The 18,638-nt window shown below is 37.7% G+C and overlaps 1 protein-coding gene and 1 long non-coding RNA gene across 6 annotated transcripts in view; one reads left to right on the top strand and one right to left on the bottom strand.

Moving 5' to 3' along the window:
* The window catches only part of LOC127374042 (uncharacterized), a 117,441-nt gene extending 108,641 nt beyond the window's left edge, over nucleotides 1–8,800 (bottom strand). For all 5 annotated transcript variants that reach the window (XR_007886974.1, XR_007886975.1, XR_007886977.1 and 2 more), the window contains exon 1: nucleotides 8,425–8,800. This is a non-coding gene — a long non-coding RNA (uncharacterized LOC127374042). The remainder of the gene's footprint in view (nucleotides 1–8,424) is intronic.
* Nucleotides 1–18,638, top strand: part of LOC127373978 (uncharacterized) — a 423,284-nt gene that overhangs the window by 142,477 nt on the left and 262,169 nt on the right. Inside the window, exon 20 of the mRNA XM_051418866.1 lies at nucleotides 3,373–3,543. Coding sequence (XP_051274826.1) covers nucleotides 3,373–3,543 — 171 coding nt within the window. The remainder of the gene's footprint in view (nucleotides 1–3,372; nucleotides 3,544–18,638) is intronic.

The raw sequence follows: 18,638 nt of genomic DNA, 5'->3' as shown, positions 1-18,638 counted from the left end.
ACTTAAATCTAAGCTGAAGAAGAAGTTCCAGTGTGTGTTTGAGGGGATTGCTAAAGCAGGAAACCCAACCTCTCTGAACCAGATCTACACAGAGCTCTACATCACAGAGGGAGGGAATGCAGAGGTCAATGATGAACATGAGGTCAGACAGATTGAAACAGCATCCAGGAAACCATACAGACCAGAAACAACAATCAGACAGGAAGACATCTTTAAACCCTCACTTGGAAGAAATAAACCAATCAGAACAGTGATGACAAAGGGAGTGGCTGGCATTGGGAAAACAGTCTTAACACAGAAGTTCACTCTGGACTGGGCTGAAGTCAAAGCCAACCAGGACATACAGTTCACATTTCCATTCACGTTCAGAGAGCTGAATGTGTTGAAAAAGAAAAAGTACAGCTTGGTGGAACTTGTTCATCTCTTCTTTACTGAAACCAAAGAAGCAGGAATCTGCAGGTTTGAAGAGTTCCAGGTTGTGTTCATCTTTGACGGTCTGGATGAGTGTCGACTTCCTCTGGACTTCCACAACACTGAGATCCTGACTGATGTTACAGAGTCCACCTCAGTGGGTGTGCTGCTGACAAACCTCATCAGGGGGAAACTGCTTCCCTCTGCTCACCTATGGATAACCTCACGACCTGCAGCAGCCAATCAGATCCCTGCTGAGTGTGTTGACATGGTGACAGAGGTCAGAGGGTTCACTGACCCACAGAAGGAGGACTACTTCAGGAAGAGGTTCAGAGATCAGGAGCAGGCCAGTAGAATCATCTCCAACATCAAGACATCACGAAGCGTCCACATCATGTGCCACATCCCAGTCTTCTGCTGGATCACTGCTACAGTTCTGGAGGATGTGTTGAAGAACAGAGAGGGAGGAGAGCTGCCCAAGACCCTGACTGAGATGTTCAGCCACTTCTTGGTGGTTCAGTCCAAAGTGAAGACCATCAAGTATGATGGAGGAGCTGAGACAGATCCACACTGGAGTCCAGAGAGCAGAAAGATGATTGAGTCTCTGGGGAAACTGGCTTTTGAGCAGCTGCAGAAAGGCAACCTGATCTTCTATGAATCAGACCTGACAGAGTGTGGCATCGATATCAGAGCAGCCTCAGTGTACTCAGGAGTGTTCACAGAGATCTTTAAAGAGGAGAAAGAAATGTACCAGGACAAGGTCTTCTGCTTCGTCCATCTGAGTGTTCAGGAGTTTCTGGCTGCTCTTCATGTCCATCTGACATTCATCAACTCTGGAGTCAATCTGCTGGCAGAACAAGAAACAACATCCTGGTTGTCTAAATTAATTAAAGACAAAGGGAATCTAAAATATCTCCACCAGACTGCTGTGGACAAGGCCTTAGAGAGTCAACAAGGACATCTGGACTTGTTTCTACGCTTCCTGCTGGGTCTTTCACTGCCGACCAATCAGAATCTCCTACGAGGTCTGCTGACACAGACAGGAAGTAGCTCACAGACCAATCAGCAAACAGTCCAGTACATCAAGAAGAAGATCAGTGAGAATCTCTCTGCAGAGAGAAGCATCAATCTGTTCCACTGTCTGAATGAACTGAATGATCGTTCTCTAGTGGAGGAGATCCAACAGTCCCTGAGTTCAGGAAGTCTCTCCACAGATAAACTGTCTCCTGCTCAGTGGTCAGCTCTGGGCTTCATCTTACTGTCATCAGAAAAAGATCTGGACGTGTTTGAACTGAAGAAATACTCTGCTTCAGAGGAGGCTCTTCTGAGGCTGCTGCCAGTGGTCAAAGCCTCCAACAAAGCTCTGTAAGTAGAGAAATAGTTGGATTTCTGTATTATCACTTAAATACTCTATCGCTATCTTTTCGACTTAGAGAGATTATAAAGACATTATATATCACCAACATTGGGAACTCCTCACTAGCTAATATTTTTACAGAACTAATTTAAAGTGTTTTTGGTTTTGGCTGAGTGATAAAGTGCTGGTCACAAATGTTATTTTTCTTATTGTTGATCATTGTCTCTACAGACTGAGTGGCTGTAACCTCTCAGAGAGAAGTTGTGAAGCTCTGTCCTCAGTTCTCAGCTCCCTGTCCTCTTGTCTGAGAATGCTGGACCTAAGTAACAACAACCTGCAGGATTCAGGACTGAAGCTACTTTCTGTTGGACTGAAGAGTTCACACAGTAAACTGGAAACTCTCAGGTCAGGATTCGTCAACCTGTTCAACTGATAACCATTTTAAACCTGAATTATGTTGATGGATACAATTGTAATCTTCCTAACATTGTTTTGTTTATTTAGTTTGAGTCTCTTTCCTTGAACATGTTTGTTATGTAATGTGTTTGTAGCACCCCAACACTCAGTAAATGCTTAAGTTAAAGCAACTCACCTTGGACTTAAATGATGGGGTGTTGGGGTTTGATTTATTAAGGTAGCTACCACGAAGGTTTCCCTGTTTTGTGTGAAACTTTTTATGGCCTAATACTTTATAAATAACCAACAACTTTGTTAGACTAAGCAGTGGCTCTATTCACACGTACTCTACACTATTTTAAATAACTGACCCCAGACAACTCTTTCAAATAAATGAAATAATAGTTAACTAACCAGTTGTTTTCCAGTTTAACACAAATAATATTTACTTTGTTAATTAACAGATATTAAAAATGAAATAACACAATTACTCAAATTAGACTTCTTTCAAATAAAAATATTATAGTTGTAAACAAAAATGACTTTTACCTAAATTGGCAAAAGACTGTAGAAAAATAGACACTTATAATAAGCAAAATAGAATTGGCAATATTAAAATACTATTCAAAATTCAAATAATTCCAGGTCTCCGGTAAAATTCCTAGTTCTTACCCCTTAATACGATTTCTCTATACTTATCAAACTCAGATCAAATATGCTACTTAACTGAACTCTAAACAAAACAGTGCCTCACTCACTCCCTTACCTACGGCCAATTACCAACAGTTATTTGTATTACAAATTAACTTGTTTTAACCCCTGTACTTTTACACCGGACTACATGTTGTTCTGTGTGTTTGCAGGCTGTCAGGCTGTCTGATCACAGAGGAAGGTTGTGCTTCTCTGGTCTCAGTTCTCAGCTCCCTGTCCTCTAGTCTGAGAGAGCTGGACCTGAGTATGAACGACCTGCAGGATTCAGGACTGAAGCTGTTTTCTGTTGGACTGAAAAGTCCACACTGTAAACTGGAAACTCTCAGGTCAGGATTCGTCAACCTGTTCAACTAATAACCACTTTAAACCTGAATTATGTTGATGGATAAAATTGTAATCTTCCTAACATTGTCTCAAAACATTGTTTTGTTTATTTAGTTTGAGTCTCTTTCCTTGAACATGTTTAATATGTAATGTGTTGTTTTGTGTGTTTGCAGGCTGTCACACTGTCTGATCACAGAGGAAGGTTGTGTTTCTCTGGTCTCAGCTCTGAGCTCCAACCCCTCCCATCTGAGAGAGCTGGACCTGAGCTACAATCATCTAGGAGACTCAGCAACAAAGCTGTCTGCTGGACTGGAGGATCCACACTGGAGACTGGACACTCTCAGGTATGAGGCGGATCAATACAGTAGTAGTAGTCAGGTGACAGAGGAAAGGTGATGACATTTCTGTTTTTCTGGACCGATGTCTCGTTTCGACATTGGAAAATAGGACAGTGGTTTATCCTGATGGGTTGGTGAGCATCATGGTGGATTGATATTTGTCAATGTTGTCACGCTACAGGTTTGTGGGCTCATATCATAAATAGTTTGAGATATTTTGATGGATGTCATCTGCCATCAGCGTGTGTTACCTTTTAGTCCAGAAAAACTAAAGGCGTCACCTAAACTACAATTCAGTTCAGTTCAGTTTTATTTGTATGTCACCAATTCATAACAGAAGTTATCTCAGGACAGTTTTCAAATAGAGCAGGTCTAGACCGAACTCCTTATAACATTATTTACAGAGACCCAACAGTTCCCACCATGAGCAAGACCTTGGAGACAGCGGCAAGGAAAAACTTCCTTTTCTGCCCTGACAGAGAGAGAGAGAGAGAGAGAGAGAGAGAGAGAGAGAGAGAGAGAGAGAGACACACACAGAGACAGACAGAGATAGAGAGAGACACAGACAGACAGACAGACAGACAGACAGAGATAGAGAGAGAGAGAGACACAGACAGACAGACAGACAGATCTAGAGACTTTCTCCTATAATGTACAAAATTAAATATTACTAGAAAAAGTTATTTGAACAAGTTCATCTCTTTGATACCAGATTTCAAAGAGATGAACGACCTCTCCAAATTAAAAATACTCCTCGGAGAAGGAGAGCGGGCACACCTTGCTGCCCAGTATGTATTAACATGCCACAACCTGAGGGACAGTGAATGATTAAGACACACGCACACACAGACACACACAGACACACACACTGTATATAACTAATATAATGTTCATATAATAATAATGTATATATCTTTGATTTATTGTATCATATTTGAATACTTTGCTTGTACAATATTATTGAGAGAGAGAGAGAGAGCGAGAGAGTGTGTGTATATATTAAAAGAAAAAAAAAGAATTTAATTTGTTTAGTTGTCCTCAGTTCGTGGCATGAGGAGACATATTTTGCTAGAATAATTTGACTTTTGGGCATTTATTATTATATATTATATATATATATATATATATATATATATATATATATATAATATAATATTTGATATATGATATATAATATATAATAATAATAATAATAATACCAGTAATATTGAGGCTCCACCAGGATCGATGAGAACCTGCGAGATGAGAAAGCACAAGAACTCCGGGGAAGAAGTGAAGTTAGTAACATACATTAATGGGACATGAATTAGTGCAGAAAGAGAGAGGAAGAGAGGAGCTAAGTGCATCATGGGAAATCCCCCGATAGTCTAGGCCTATAGCAGCATAACTAAGAGATGGTTCAGGACTCACCTGATCCAGCTCTAACTATAAGCTTTATCAAAGAGGAACGTCTTAAGCCTACTCTTAAATGTGGAGAGGGTGTCTGCCTCCAGAACCACAACTGGAAGCTGGTTCCACAGGAGAGGAGCTTGGTAACTGAAGGCTCTGGCTCCTGTTCTACTTTTAGAGACTATAGGAACCACAAGTAGCCCAGCATTCAGAGAACGTAGTGTTCTAGAGGGGTAATAGGGTACTATGAGCTCTTTAAGATATGAAGGGGCCTGACCATGAAGAGCTTTGTAGGTGAGGAGGAGGATTTTAAATTCTATTCTTAATTACTACTGATGTGAGATCAGTTGTGTTTAATGCAGGGAAATGTATATTTGCTATGTTTTTTAGAAGATATTGAATTTTCCTGTGTTCTGAGCAGTCCTTGAACACCTCCTGCTGTATGTTTTGTTGTTTATTTGAGTATTCAGGTGTCAACCTGTCATTGTCCAATCAGAGTCTATTAGAGATGAGTATGAGGAAACCTACCGGATTCTGAGAGGATTAAAAAGAGAAACGGAGACGTAAGAGAGAGAGAGATAGAGAGACGCTGTGCTGTTCATGAGTTTGTTAAGTGTTGTTAAACTTACTTTATTTCTTTAATTCAAACGCTGACAGTTTTTATGAGTCTGAACTCTGCTGAGAGGATGAAGAAGACACCCCTGGTGTATTCAGAGGAAAGCTCTGCCTAAGAAAGCTGCTGAGTTGTCACATCTTAACAGTGAGGGACCAAAGGATCTAGTCTGTATGGATTCTCTGTCAATCGAGCCTGACTCCAGAAACATCTGCAATGTGCTTGTAGTTACAGATCACTACACCCGATATGCTCAAGCTTTTGCAACTAAGGATCAAAAAGCATCAACAGTTGCTAAGGTTCTGTGGGAACAGTACTTTGTCCACTATGGTCTACCAAAAAGAGTGCATTCAGATCAAGGCAGGGATTTCGAGAGTCGGCTCATTCATGAACTGTTGAGCATGCTTGGCATCAAGAAATCCAGAACTACACTGTACCACTGGCCCCTGACCCTGGTGACAAGATGGGGTCAGAATATGACTCGGAAGAGGATGAAATGGGTGTGTGGTATGATTATCATCCACCACAAGAGTCCAGAGAACCAGCATGTCAAGAAAATGATCCTGAACCTTTCAGTCTGCAATCTTCTATTAAGAGATATAAGAGCACTTTTTACCAGTGGATAGGTTAAAGGTAGGGATGCTCGATATTGGCTTTTCTGCCGATATCCGATATTCCGATATTGTCCAACTCTCAAATTATTATGCCTAATTTTATTGTGATGCCCCACTGGTAGGGTGGCCATTTCCTTCACATCAAAAAGGAGGACACTTTGCATACACAGGGACACGCAAGCAGATATTTGTTTGGTATGATCCCGTTTTAAATTTTAATGTTTTTCCACCAGATTACATAAAGGTGCATACACATACCACATAGCTAATAATAAATATACAAGATACAGCTCATGACAACGTGCCCTTCCAATTCAGATTACATAGGTCTAATAAACATCATACAGAAACTGTTCTTAATGTTTTTATCTGGATAGATAAAGGGTAAAAAAATACAGCACCTTCTGTTTCAGATTTGTGACTTTGCCTATCTACATATGAGTATGAGCATTTTCTGAATTTCAGTCCAACAACCGACGTTAACTCACATTACTTCTCTGTCACTGAGAGTTTGATTGACAGCCTGGTGGGTGTGGAATCAACACATGGCTCATTTGAATATTAAAATTAGTCATGTGTTGATAGGTCACTACACGAAAATGTAACCAATGAAATTACTTATTTTGACACACATTTTTAGCCAATAAGTATTAAACTAACGAGGTAATGTGTCAGAAGGCGACCTTTTTAGTTATTTTCTCAACAGGAGGACAAACGAGTGTCCGGCTTAAGGCTGCGCCTGCAGCCGGACAGGGTGTTTAAAAACCGGACGAATGGCCACCCTACCCACTGGATGCATACATAAATGCAACATTTCCAAATGTGCAAAATAAAAGAACAACTTCAACTTTCATTGTATTAATACTGAAAAGAGCACTAACGGGACATGAGTCTGTAATATATCGTTAGTGTGTGAAGTTCATGTATGACGTACCTGTTACGGTTTACTATCATTTGTGTGTAAAGTGAATAGCGAGACCGATGCTAATGCGCTAGCCCATCAATGGGATTTTCTATATTATGTTAGCATTGAGCTAAATTATAACTTTGGTGTAAATTTATGCGTGTTGTATTTATGAATGTATAAGAAACAGACAGAACAGAGTCTGACATACTTTTTATTTTTTATATTACAGTTTCACAGATCTTCTTAAGTAAAACATCAAAAACCCACCTGAAGACTCTGCGTGCCGTCTTTTATTGAGAAACTGTTTAAAGGGAAACTTGGCAACTATTTCAACTTAATAAATCCTTCATGCTAACTAGCATTAGCTTCTAGTCGAAGTAAATGCAGAGAAATATTATATTTAGTCGGCTCTTACCAATTCACCTCCCATGTTAAACTGTTTAAAGGTAATCAATGTAAACATTCTGTTACAAATATAATACTGATAATAATAATAGATCATCAATAAGTGAAAATAATGAGCTGTAGCCATCGGCCAATAAGAAGAAGCTCCACTGAACTGAAAGACTATCAGCTGATTAATAATAAGTGCTCCATGTGAAGATGTAAGTCCATTTGTAGAGAATAACCTCTGTGTATGAGAGCGATGTAATGTCCATGTTTCCATGCTGCTCTGACCCCCCTCCTCCTTTCAGGGTGGAGCCTGCTGGAGTCCGATGGTTGAGACCAGGTCTGTGGAAGTGTAAGTGTGAAAACAAAGCAGCACACATTCAACCATCTTCACACTGTGACATCACTCATTCACAGCTCTGATGTCATCATCAAAGTGTCAATCAATGATCAGATGATAGATCAATAACTGCAGCTGTATTGTGTCTTGTTCTCTCCATCAGATTCCTGTGAACTCACAGTCGACACAAACACAGTGAACAGAAACATCAAACTGTCTGACAACAACAGGAAGATGATTCATGTGGAGGAGGATCAGTCATATCCTGATCATCCAGACAGATTTAACTACTGGGAACAGCTGCTGTGTAGAAATGGTCTGACTGGTCGCTGTTACTGGGAGGTCGAGTGGAGAGGAGACGTTTATATATCAGTGAGTTACAGAGGAATCAGCAGGAGAGGAGACAGTAGAGACTGTTGGTTTGGAAGGAATGATCAGTCCTGGAGTCTGTACTGCTCTGATGATGGTTACTATGTCTGTCACAATAAGAGAGGAACATCCATCTCCTCCTCCTCCTCCTCCTCTGGTAGAGTAGCAGTGTATGTGGACTGTCCTGCTGGCACTCTGTCCTTCTACACAGTCTCCTCTGACACACTGATCCACCTCCACACCTTCCACACCACATTCACTGAACCTCTTTATCCTGGGTTCGGGTTCTGGTTCAGGTCTGGTTCCTCAGTGTCTCTGTGTCCTCTGTAGGAGGGAGAGAGAAACTTTCTCACTGCTGACCAGATAGTTCAGTCTGTACAGGATCACACACAGCTGATGTTAGTTAGTACCAACCTGATGTGTTTACTGTAATAGAGGAGGAAGAGGAGGCTGAAGGAAGAGAAGAGCAAAGGATGCTGGGATGAAGGGATCATGTGTGAGGGTAATGTGCAGCCTGCAGACGTAGAGATGAAAGAAATGATAGAAAGAATTGATCTTCTTCTATAACTCTGAGAAAAATGAACATTTTTAGGATCAAATGTGGCTGCTTGTTTTTCAAATCTTCTTTTTGAAAGCACAGTTAGAGGGAAAGTGTTTTTATGACTCAAATATTAAAGTGTGAACAAATCCCCGACTAACGTTACTACCGTTACCGACCCGCCGCTACCAAACAAAGACACATACTCTCCACTAGAGCCGCTGACTGCTAGCTCAACGTCCCAAACAGAGAAGATCACAACAATAGCATGTCTTCATAAACCACCCTTGTTCGTCTTCATACAATATGTTGGGAAGTTGCAGTAAATATCAATACAATATGTTCTATATCCCTTTGTGTTGTGTCTCTCCTTCGTCTGTTAAGATAACTGAACATTTTGTGAGTCTCGAGGCATTGTCAGCCTTTATATCTCATTTGTAAATGCTTAATAAGCCATAGATAGTGCTCACTTTAGATAAGCTTGTGCAAAATACTTAATTAAGGAGTAGTGAGTGCTTTGTAACTGTGAATTCCTGCATTAATCATTGTTTATAGGCCATCATTAGAAAATGAATTTGTTGTGAGTTTTTATATAACATCTGCTAACACAGTCACTAATCATTAATACATGTCTGAATAGTGGATGTGCAAGTGCATGCAGAAATGTACAGTACAATGAAGAGTAAAACATTTATAACTGTGATTATAAACCACATAGTAATGACTATTTACAGCAGAATCATGCTTTATAAATGATGGATTCAGTATTTACTAATCCATAACTAATGTGCTTATCAATGATGAATAAAACATGTTTAACTGTGTTTATAAACTACATACTAATGTGTATTCATGCGTTATAAATGGTGATTTCAGTATTTATTCATGCTTAACTAATGCTTAATAGTGTGTACTCATTATAAAGTGTTACCCAGATTTATTCAAATATCATTCAATTGGTTCAATTCGTTAAAACATTAATGAGAAACAGGACTTTCTGACATTAATGGGTGTCAATCTGGTTAAACTTTAATAAAATGAATAAATCAACTTCAATCCAGAACTCTTGTGAGTCTGTTTAAGGAATAGATGAGATAGATTTGATTTCTGTTTTACAGAAAGAACATAATGGAGAAATGTGTATTTTTTTGTGACGGTGTATCAGAGTTAAAAATTCACTATTAATTCTTACTTTTAATATGTATGTAACGCCCATTAGTTACACACAGTGCAATCCCCAGTTTTACAGTTTAACAATGTGTAGAGCGATACAGCCTAGTAGATTTCAGATGTAGTTGCTTAGTTTCACCAGCAGGGTGCGCATTCATCCCACACAAACACTGGCAGCGCCTTAAGTATGGAGTTAGATTTGTGTCTTTATTACATGCGAGAAAATAAATGATCTGAGAGAAAAAGTTATCACACTGAGAGCAAAAAATAATAATATTTGAGACTAAAAAAAGTTTTGAGAGAAAGTATTTTCTCATAGAACATAAAAAAATATAAATGTTTAAAATTATTTCTGAGAAAAACAAATCTCTCTCAAAATGAATTAGCCATCATGCTAGGTAAACTTGCAAACTCATCGGTTTTCCATGCTGGGATTTAAAATAAAAACTAATTACCATGACAGTACAGGCACACACATATTGGTGGGTTGCTAATGTAAGAGTTAGTCCTAGACCTGCAGTTTACCTTGTCAGCTCTAGACCTCGGCTACATGCTACAGAATATTTAGAATAATAATAATGTGTAGCTGAGTTTGCAAGCTACACATGCAGTGTAGCTAAACGTGTAGTGCAACAACCATACAAAGACTATTTTACACAAAACTAGGTGGGACACTTTCAAACGGTCTATCAATCACTGTCTAACGTTAGCTAGCTATAGGGTTGCCACCTTCCATGCAGACTAGCTGAAAGTTGTCCAGGAGGTTGTATACGATGAACAAAGGTAGAAACTAGCTCACTACTCACTAAATAAGGAGTGAAACTATCTAAATCAACTTCTGATCTGTTACTCTCTAACCAGTTAAACATCCTTTAATACCTCTGATCTGTTACTCTCTAACCAGTTAAACATCCTTTAATACCTCTGATCTGTTACTCTCTAACCAGTTAAACATCCTTTAATACCTCTGATCTGTTACTCTCTAACCTGTTAAACATCCTTTAATACCTCTGATCTGTTACTCTCTAACCAGTTAAACATCCTGCAGGCTGCACATTTAAGTGTAGTAGTAGATGAAATAAAATAGGTTACACCATCATCCACCTAAACTTGAGACCAATCCTATTTTTAATGTAACAGGTACCAGACTAGTTATACATTTGACCACTGTGTCAACCATAGTATCAGACCACAAGTGAGAGGTACACAGGTGGCGCACTGCAGATGTGTAGGTTTAGAAAATCCCACCCATAATTTCCCAGCTATTCAAATTCACTAATTGACAATTTTTATATGCATTGGCTATGTTCATATAACAACAAATACGTTCTTAATCTCAATGGGATTTTACCTGGTTCACTGCAAAAACAGACCTACTAGAAAGAAGCAAAAATATTCTTAAATTCAATCAAATTATCTTATATCTAGCAAAACAATCTGTCAATGGGGTAAGCTTTTTTTACTTGACAAGAATTCTTAAAATAAGCACAAAGTTCTTCCTCTGACAGACTAAAATGGGCCTTAAAACTAGACAGAAAATCTTAAATTTAAGTAAATTCTTCTATAAAAAGCAATGAAAACCCACAAAACCCAGATTAAGTTACTTAAAATTAGAATTTTGGTCTCTTGACTGAGTTAACTTTAAGAAATGACACCTTAATCTGGGATTAATAACAAGTATAAAAGCAGTTAAAATAAGACACAATTTCTTCAAATAGCATTAAAAAAATAAGTGACTTTGTCTTAAATCAAGACACCAAAACATTCTCATTTTCAATACTTTTTATTCACTTTGCAATACAATTGCTTAATTAAACATCCATCAAAAAACAGAATGTTATATCTGCTATTATTGCAGCATACTATAACAATTAATACAACTTTGCAGCTGCTGTTATTGCACATTATCCCATAGGAAAAGTTTTCAGTTTCACCAACAAATGTGGCTAACAGTGATAAACCTTACATTAAACAGAACTTTGACTTTCTTGGAAAGTCTTACATGAGATAGAGAGTGAGGCGGTGTCAAGAAACAACCACAAAAGAAACAAAGAGACTCACTCACTCACTCAATGAAGGACTTCCACTCGCCAATGCCTTTTTGTAGGAAGGGGTCAAATCTTGCTCATGAATGGAATCTTGGAGAATTTGTGTTTGCAGTACTGACAGAAGTGTGGAAATACACTTTGGGTAAGTGAGGTGCAGGGCATAGTAATATGCCATGAGGTAGAGCAGTCCCTCATCAAACCTCTCAATGTTGAAGGTGGTCACTGGCATGTTTCCAATGGCGATCATGCAGTTGTCCTCAGAAACAAGCACGACTGGGCAAGACAGTGGTCGCTGGCGCAGGAAACCATCAGGATCCTCTGAAGTCTAGATGACACAAATCAATGTAGAGGATTAGAAAAACATCACAAGTAACACACACTTTGACCTGGACTAGGATATTGGTGAAATCATAATTGTACTTATATATACGTAAACATATAGTCACAATAATCCCTGAGAGGGAGAAGATGTTGTACTGTCATTGTTGAGTGCTGCAAATACTGAATGCAGCACAGCTACTGTAGTTCAAATGAAGGTAGTATTACAACTACACTATGGAGAACACTTACCCTTTGGACCTTTTGAAATAATAAAAAGTTTATCTCAAAGTAACTAAACCTGACATAAAATGTATGCGTGAATAACGGAAACATATAGTATGAAATATTGCAGTAAGTCTGTAAACCTCACCGTAAGGACATGGAAAAGAGCCTCGCTGCTTAAGCCCAGCTTCTTAGGTGGCATGGTGCTGGACGGGAAGAGCAGTGGCAGGGCTCGGAACAGGAGTAGCATCCACCTATAATACATTTACACAAACATTTTTTTGAAAAACATTATCTTTTAGTGGATTAAAAAAAAACTTGAAAAAAGCAAGTTGGACTGTTGAAAGGGACTCAAAGCAGAAACGTCTAAAATAATGAAATATTATGTATATGGACCGGAATTGAAGTTACTTAACATTTCTGTGATATTGGAAAATCTGTTGTACTGTTAAACAGTTCTGTCATACTGTGAAAGACCTTACCTTTTCATCTTTATTCACAACAAGCCATATAGCCCGGCGCCTCACCAAATTTTCAGGACCAGGAAACAGATCTTTGATGTCATCACGGGAAAGTGAAGGTAGTAAGTCTTCTGCAATATTAGCAGCTGCAATATAGACAAGTTACAGTCATTACCAAGAAACTGATGTTATCATTGAATTCCTACAGATTTAAACATCGCAGATATTTTGCCAACTCAACACCCTGACACCTCTTGTACAGTTAGCATTGTTTGGACAGTTTGCTCAGTCTTGCTACACACTACCATTTTACTTCAAGAGCAGTGAGTGAATTGAACAGCATTTATAAATTAGATATATCTATATTCAAGCCATGCAAACTACAGTAAGCGTGAGTATAGAGCCTTGCTAGATAAAATGCATTCACATTTCACATTAATGCTTGATAGAGAATGACTATTGTTTTTGAATTTTACTTAAATACATTATACATACAAGTATTTGCTATAGCACTTTTAAACAAACATGTTACAGATTTAATAAATAGCACTCAGGCGCTTTGGACTGATGTACATATGAGACAAACACAATCAAAATCAGAGTGATGTGCTTTACAGCTGATGTTTTACAAACCACCAGGTGTTACTGTATTTTCAGCATTTACAGCCCTTAATAATAAGAAAATAAAACAAAAGTCCCAAAGCCCAATTAGACTTCACATATTTTTAGAGGGGGCCCTACCAAGTACTAGCTCGTTTTTATGTCACAGCCCATTACAACTCGTTAATCTAGGTTAGCTACGTTAGCTAATATAACATCAGTACGACATAAAGAAACCCTGGTAGCATAGCTTTGAGTGTGGCAACTGAAACATCGTCCAGTTTATCCATAATTCGGCTCCACTGATATCCACATACGACACTTTCAAATGAGGAATTCACAGCAGCGGAACACGCACGCGCGGTTATTTTCAAAATGCAACGGACTTCAGGAGGGAAAAAAAGAGCGCAAAACGGTGGATTGTACCATCTGCACAGAGGGAGCGGGGGTGGGCCCTCAGCCTGAATAAGTTTATTTTGCATTTATACAAAGTATATTTATCTAAATAAGTTCATATTAACTTATAACTATTAAAATCAAGTCACATCTACGTGATCATTAATAAATAGAAGGTCGTTTCTGTCCTTATAAGGCACGGATTTATGCTACGTACCCTTGGTATCACATGATGTATCACCTGGTCATCTTGGGTTCAAGGCAAAAGAGGCAATAGCGGTACACGGCAGCGAGCTAATGTAGGCTAAAAACAGGTCGAATCAAAACATTGTTTTTTCAAACAGTGGGCCTCAAAATGAAATCTTAGAAATGTTTGCAAGTCTTTAATAAGGCATAATCAAATGTATGAATGTTGTCAAAATGTAAGTCATTCTTTTTTAAATGAGTGTGCATTGGGACCAACATCAGAAATATGCAGCATGTCATATTTAAAAGAAAAAAATGAGGACTTTCCTTGGAAATGATGACATAAACAATGCAGTGTCTGTGAAATGGATTCATCTAAATGGTAATAAATATATACGGGAGAAGACATTTGTGACTGCTGTTAATGCCAGTGATTTACCTGAATTTGGACTTGTGAGCAATATCTATGTAATTAACTCATCATTATATTGTTTTGAGTTCCAGCAGCATAATACTGTTTGTTATGATAGAAATTACATGGCATATACAATAGAGATTCCAAACGGCACAAGCAAATGAAATAATAACGGCTGATAGTCTGGTAGATTTCACTCCATATTACAGTTATACTCACAAGGATGTGACATATGTTCCTACGAAATATTATCTGGGAGATGTGCTTAGGCTACACAGAGCCTCATCTGATGAACTGTAAAAGGCACACTGTTTAATGTGTTGGCCTCTCATAGACAAACTGTTTCCTGACTGTTGTTTGTTTCATGATTGTTTCTATCTTTTCATGTATCAAAATAACTTTAATCTGAATGATAAAACAGCAGATCAGCAATCAGTTAGTTAATAGCAGTCTTTATGCTGATGCTTGCAGGATCATACTGTATAAACCATACTCATTGCTACATTGTGATTGAGAATGCAGTTGAGTCAAGGGTCATTTCATTTTGGTCATTTTTGGTCATTTTGTTTTGTTTATGGGCCATGCCGTTTTTGTCCAGCATGGTTATTTGCCAGCCTGCTGTCATCTTAATATGTTAGATATAAAGCAGCAGGTTCTGCCAGCTTCAGATGGCCTGAGAACACATAACAAATGAAAATAAACAACCTTTCATTTTCTTAAGTTTCTTGGCACTCTTAAATTGAGAAGTTGTACAAGTGGTCTTACACTTAAAATGAGGCAAATAATCTTGTTGCTCTACTGGGTTTTATTGTAAAACATTTTTATACCCTGTTACTGGTTCATTCTAGCTCAAAAGTAGCTGGAATATCTTATTAAGAAAAAGTAAGCTGTACTTTCTTAAAATTAGATTATTTTTCCAATGCAAAACATGCTTGACAAGATTAATTTTCTTTTTGGACAAAAAATAAGACTTATTTCCTTGATACAAGGCTTTTTTACTTTCTTAAAATTCCTTTTTTGCAGCTGTATTCACCTGGGGGATGTCATAGTCTGTTTCTAAATTTCTTCTCCTTCTTTCTTCTTTTCGCAAAATTTAAGCTGCTGAAAATGTTAGAAGCAAAAAATATTTCACTACAATGAAATAAAAGAAACAACTAAAGGAGGTAAGATGTAATTGACTGAGTGAAATAGCAGTTCATTTAGCAGTGGTTGCTGGAATGGCTAACACTTCTTTTTGTCTGTGTTTGTGTTTCTCTCTCTCTTTGTGTGTGTGTGTGTGTGTGTGTGTGTGTGCAGAGAAGAGAAGAGGTAAAAGTGAGCTGGCTGCCTTGTTCCTCTTGGTAATAACTCAGAACTTTGATCCACATTAGCTGATTTTAAAGCTGTTGGCTTTTTTTTACAGTATGCTTTATAAATATATATGTACTTACTTCCATACTAGGTTAGTACCAGGCTTCTGAAAAACCGATCCTAAGTCATTTGTTGTTCTATGATACCCCATTAATATAAACTAATATTGTGGTATATGCAATGATCTTACACTTGTTTGCATTCATTCTTTTTTTTCAGTGGCAAAACTTGAGAAGATACCTGGGAGCCTGCCAGCAACTTTATAGGCTCCATTTAATGTTTTTGTTTGTGTGTCTTGGTGAATGTTGTTCTCTCTCTCTCTCTCTCTCTCTCTCTCTCTGTCTCTCTCTCTGTCTCTCTCTCTCTCTCTCTGCATGAGTAAAAATAAAGATTTGTTCATTTGTTTTATTTCAGTTCAGTTTCAGTTTGCCTTTTTCATTACATTTTGAATGTTTCTTTCACACACTCATCCACATCTCCTTTAGTTTTTAATATGCAAGTCATATATACAGAGTCCAAATGTTCAGAAGTCTTCATGTTCATAATCTGAGCTCACGTTTATTTCTCCCTATAGAGTCAACAGAATCAGGATGCTACAGGGCTCCTAAAGGGGAGTGGCAGTGACGTGAAATATTCATATTTCATATTTAATTATATTTAACAGCACTGGCAGTGGCTAAAGTAAACCAATGTGACACACAGACAGGAAATTACTAAAACCGCTCTGTCGTCCAATGGTTTGTATATTTGAATGTTTTTTCAATAATGATTTTAAGAAGAAATCTACAACAAACGCAGAGGAATAAAAATGAAACGCATTCATGATTGTGCTTATAAAATCCTGTGATTTGATGAATAAAATATGCATTGATCTATACAGAATATTAGATTATTGGTTGTTTGGGTTATATAAAACTCTCCGTTTACAGTTTCTAGCTGGTAGAATTGATCTGTTGTCTGTGGACAAGTAAAATATTAGCAGAGGTTCTGTTATAAGTATATAATAGATAATAAACATCAAACGTTTCTCTTCTGGCTTTATTTTGAAAGTGTAACTGTACGTTGCATATTTATTTTGTTAATTCAGTCAGTGGGTAAACTTTAATTTATCTATATGTATTTTCAGAAAGATAATGAAATCACACAGTGTTGTTTTGCATTGCTGAGGAAGCAGAGGTGCAGGAAAAAAAGAGCAGAAGGAAATGAATGTGCTATATTGTCTTCTGCAGGAGCAAATAAATGCTGGTTAACAGTTCTGTGAGTCGTCCTCTGTTTATGCCCAATCCACACACCTGTTACACATATAAAATAAAAAGTTTCTGAATGACATCACATTGTAGGAGCGAATTATAAAGTCACATATACAGTATGTATGTATAGAAGTTATTGTTTACTTTTACATAGTAATTATCCAAATATTTGAGAGGTCTTATGGCTTTCTTGTTTGTTAATCAAAGTCAAAGAGAAATTATAATTCAACAAAATACAGATGAACATTGGGTTTGAAGCGTTCCAGCCTTATGGATATGATATTTGCCAACAAGACACATAAGTTTCATAGCAGCGTTAATGGATTGTGAGTTAATATTACAATTTACAAAGAAGACCGTGTCACTTCTGTGCAGTTCCATAAAGTCACCAGCAGGTGTCAGCCTATGAGCAGTGTATGGGAGGAGCCAGATTATTTTGGCACCTTCTTCTAAATGTTTCAAAGTAGAAAGTTCATTCAAACGTTCAAAGTTCATTCAGCTTTTTTCATATTTCTTATATTGTGTACACAATTGCAGTTCAAAACTCAAGAAACTTTCATCCCCTTGCTCTCTTGAACATAAAAACATAGGAACAATGTGTGCCGGTATCAGAGTTAAAAATGTACTTTATTAAATCTTACTTTTAACATGTATTTGTGAATTTTATTCATTTTCATTGAGTCTGAATTTTATCTAATTGAGTTGAGTGTTCAAATGTTAACACAAAAGCTGATTTTTAAGCATATCGGTGAAAGGGGCCCCGGGTTGTACAGTTAAAAGAACATGAGACTGCACGTGAGTACTGATATATAAAACTATATTAGACAACCATGAGCATAAAACCTGAGTAGATCAAAGTTTGTACATTTGTTCCACGATGACCAAAGATGATGAATTTAGTTTGTTCAGATCAAAGCCACTCTTTACACCTTGGAACTATTTTTACACAGATGCTGAATTTGATCCTGAAAGACTCTTGTTTGACATTTGAACACATTTTTTGTTCACAGAAAGTTTTTACCACCAAAGTTCAGTTTTAGACTCAGAGTTGAATATTTGTTCATATTTTAACATTTGAGTCATAAAAACACTTTCCCTGTTATCGTGGGTTCAAAAAGATTTGAAAAACAAGCAGCCACATTTGATTTGAGCCAATGTTTCTCAGAGTTATAGAAGAAGATCAATTCTTCCACCCACCTAGAGCCGGGGTCTGTCCAAGGTTTGTGCCTCTGAAAAGGAAGTTTTCAAAGAATGATGTTTTAATGTTTTATGTTTTTATGTGTTTAAATATGTGTAGTCATTGGTGTGTTTTTCTTTCTATCTGTATGTCTCACCCTGTGTTACTGTTGTTGCTACTGTGGCAAAATCAATTGCCCCACAGAAACAAATAAAGGACTTATACAGGCACTCACTGAGTTAACATGAACTATGTGGTTTAGCAATAATGGCCGTCTAACAGGAAGACACATGATGAATGTTCCTCTATCTGAGGGGGAAGAGAAAGAGGAACAACATAGTCAAC

The sequence above is a fragment of the Dicentrarchus labrax genome, unplaced genomic scaffold, assembly GCF_905237075.1.
Source record: "Dicentrarchus labrax unplaced genomic scaffold, dlabrax2021, whole genome shotgun sequence".
Classification (NCBI taxonomy): Eukaryota; Metazoa; Chordata; class Actinopteri; family Moronidae; genus Dicentrarchus; species Dicentrarchus labrax.
Note: the sequence above shows the minus strand (reverse complement) of the source record. Positions and strands in the feature narration are given on the sequence as shown.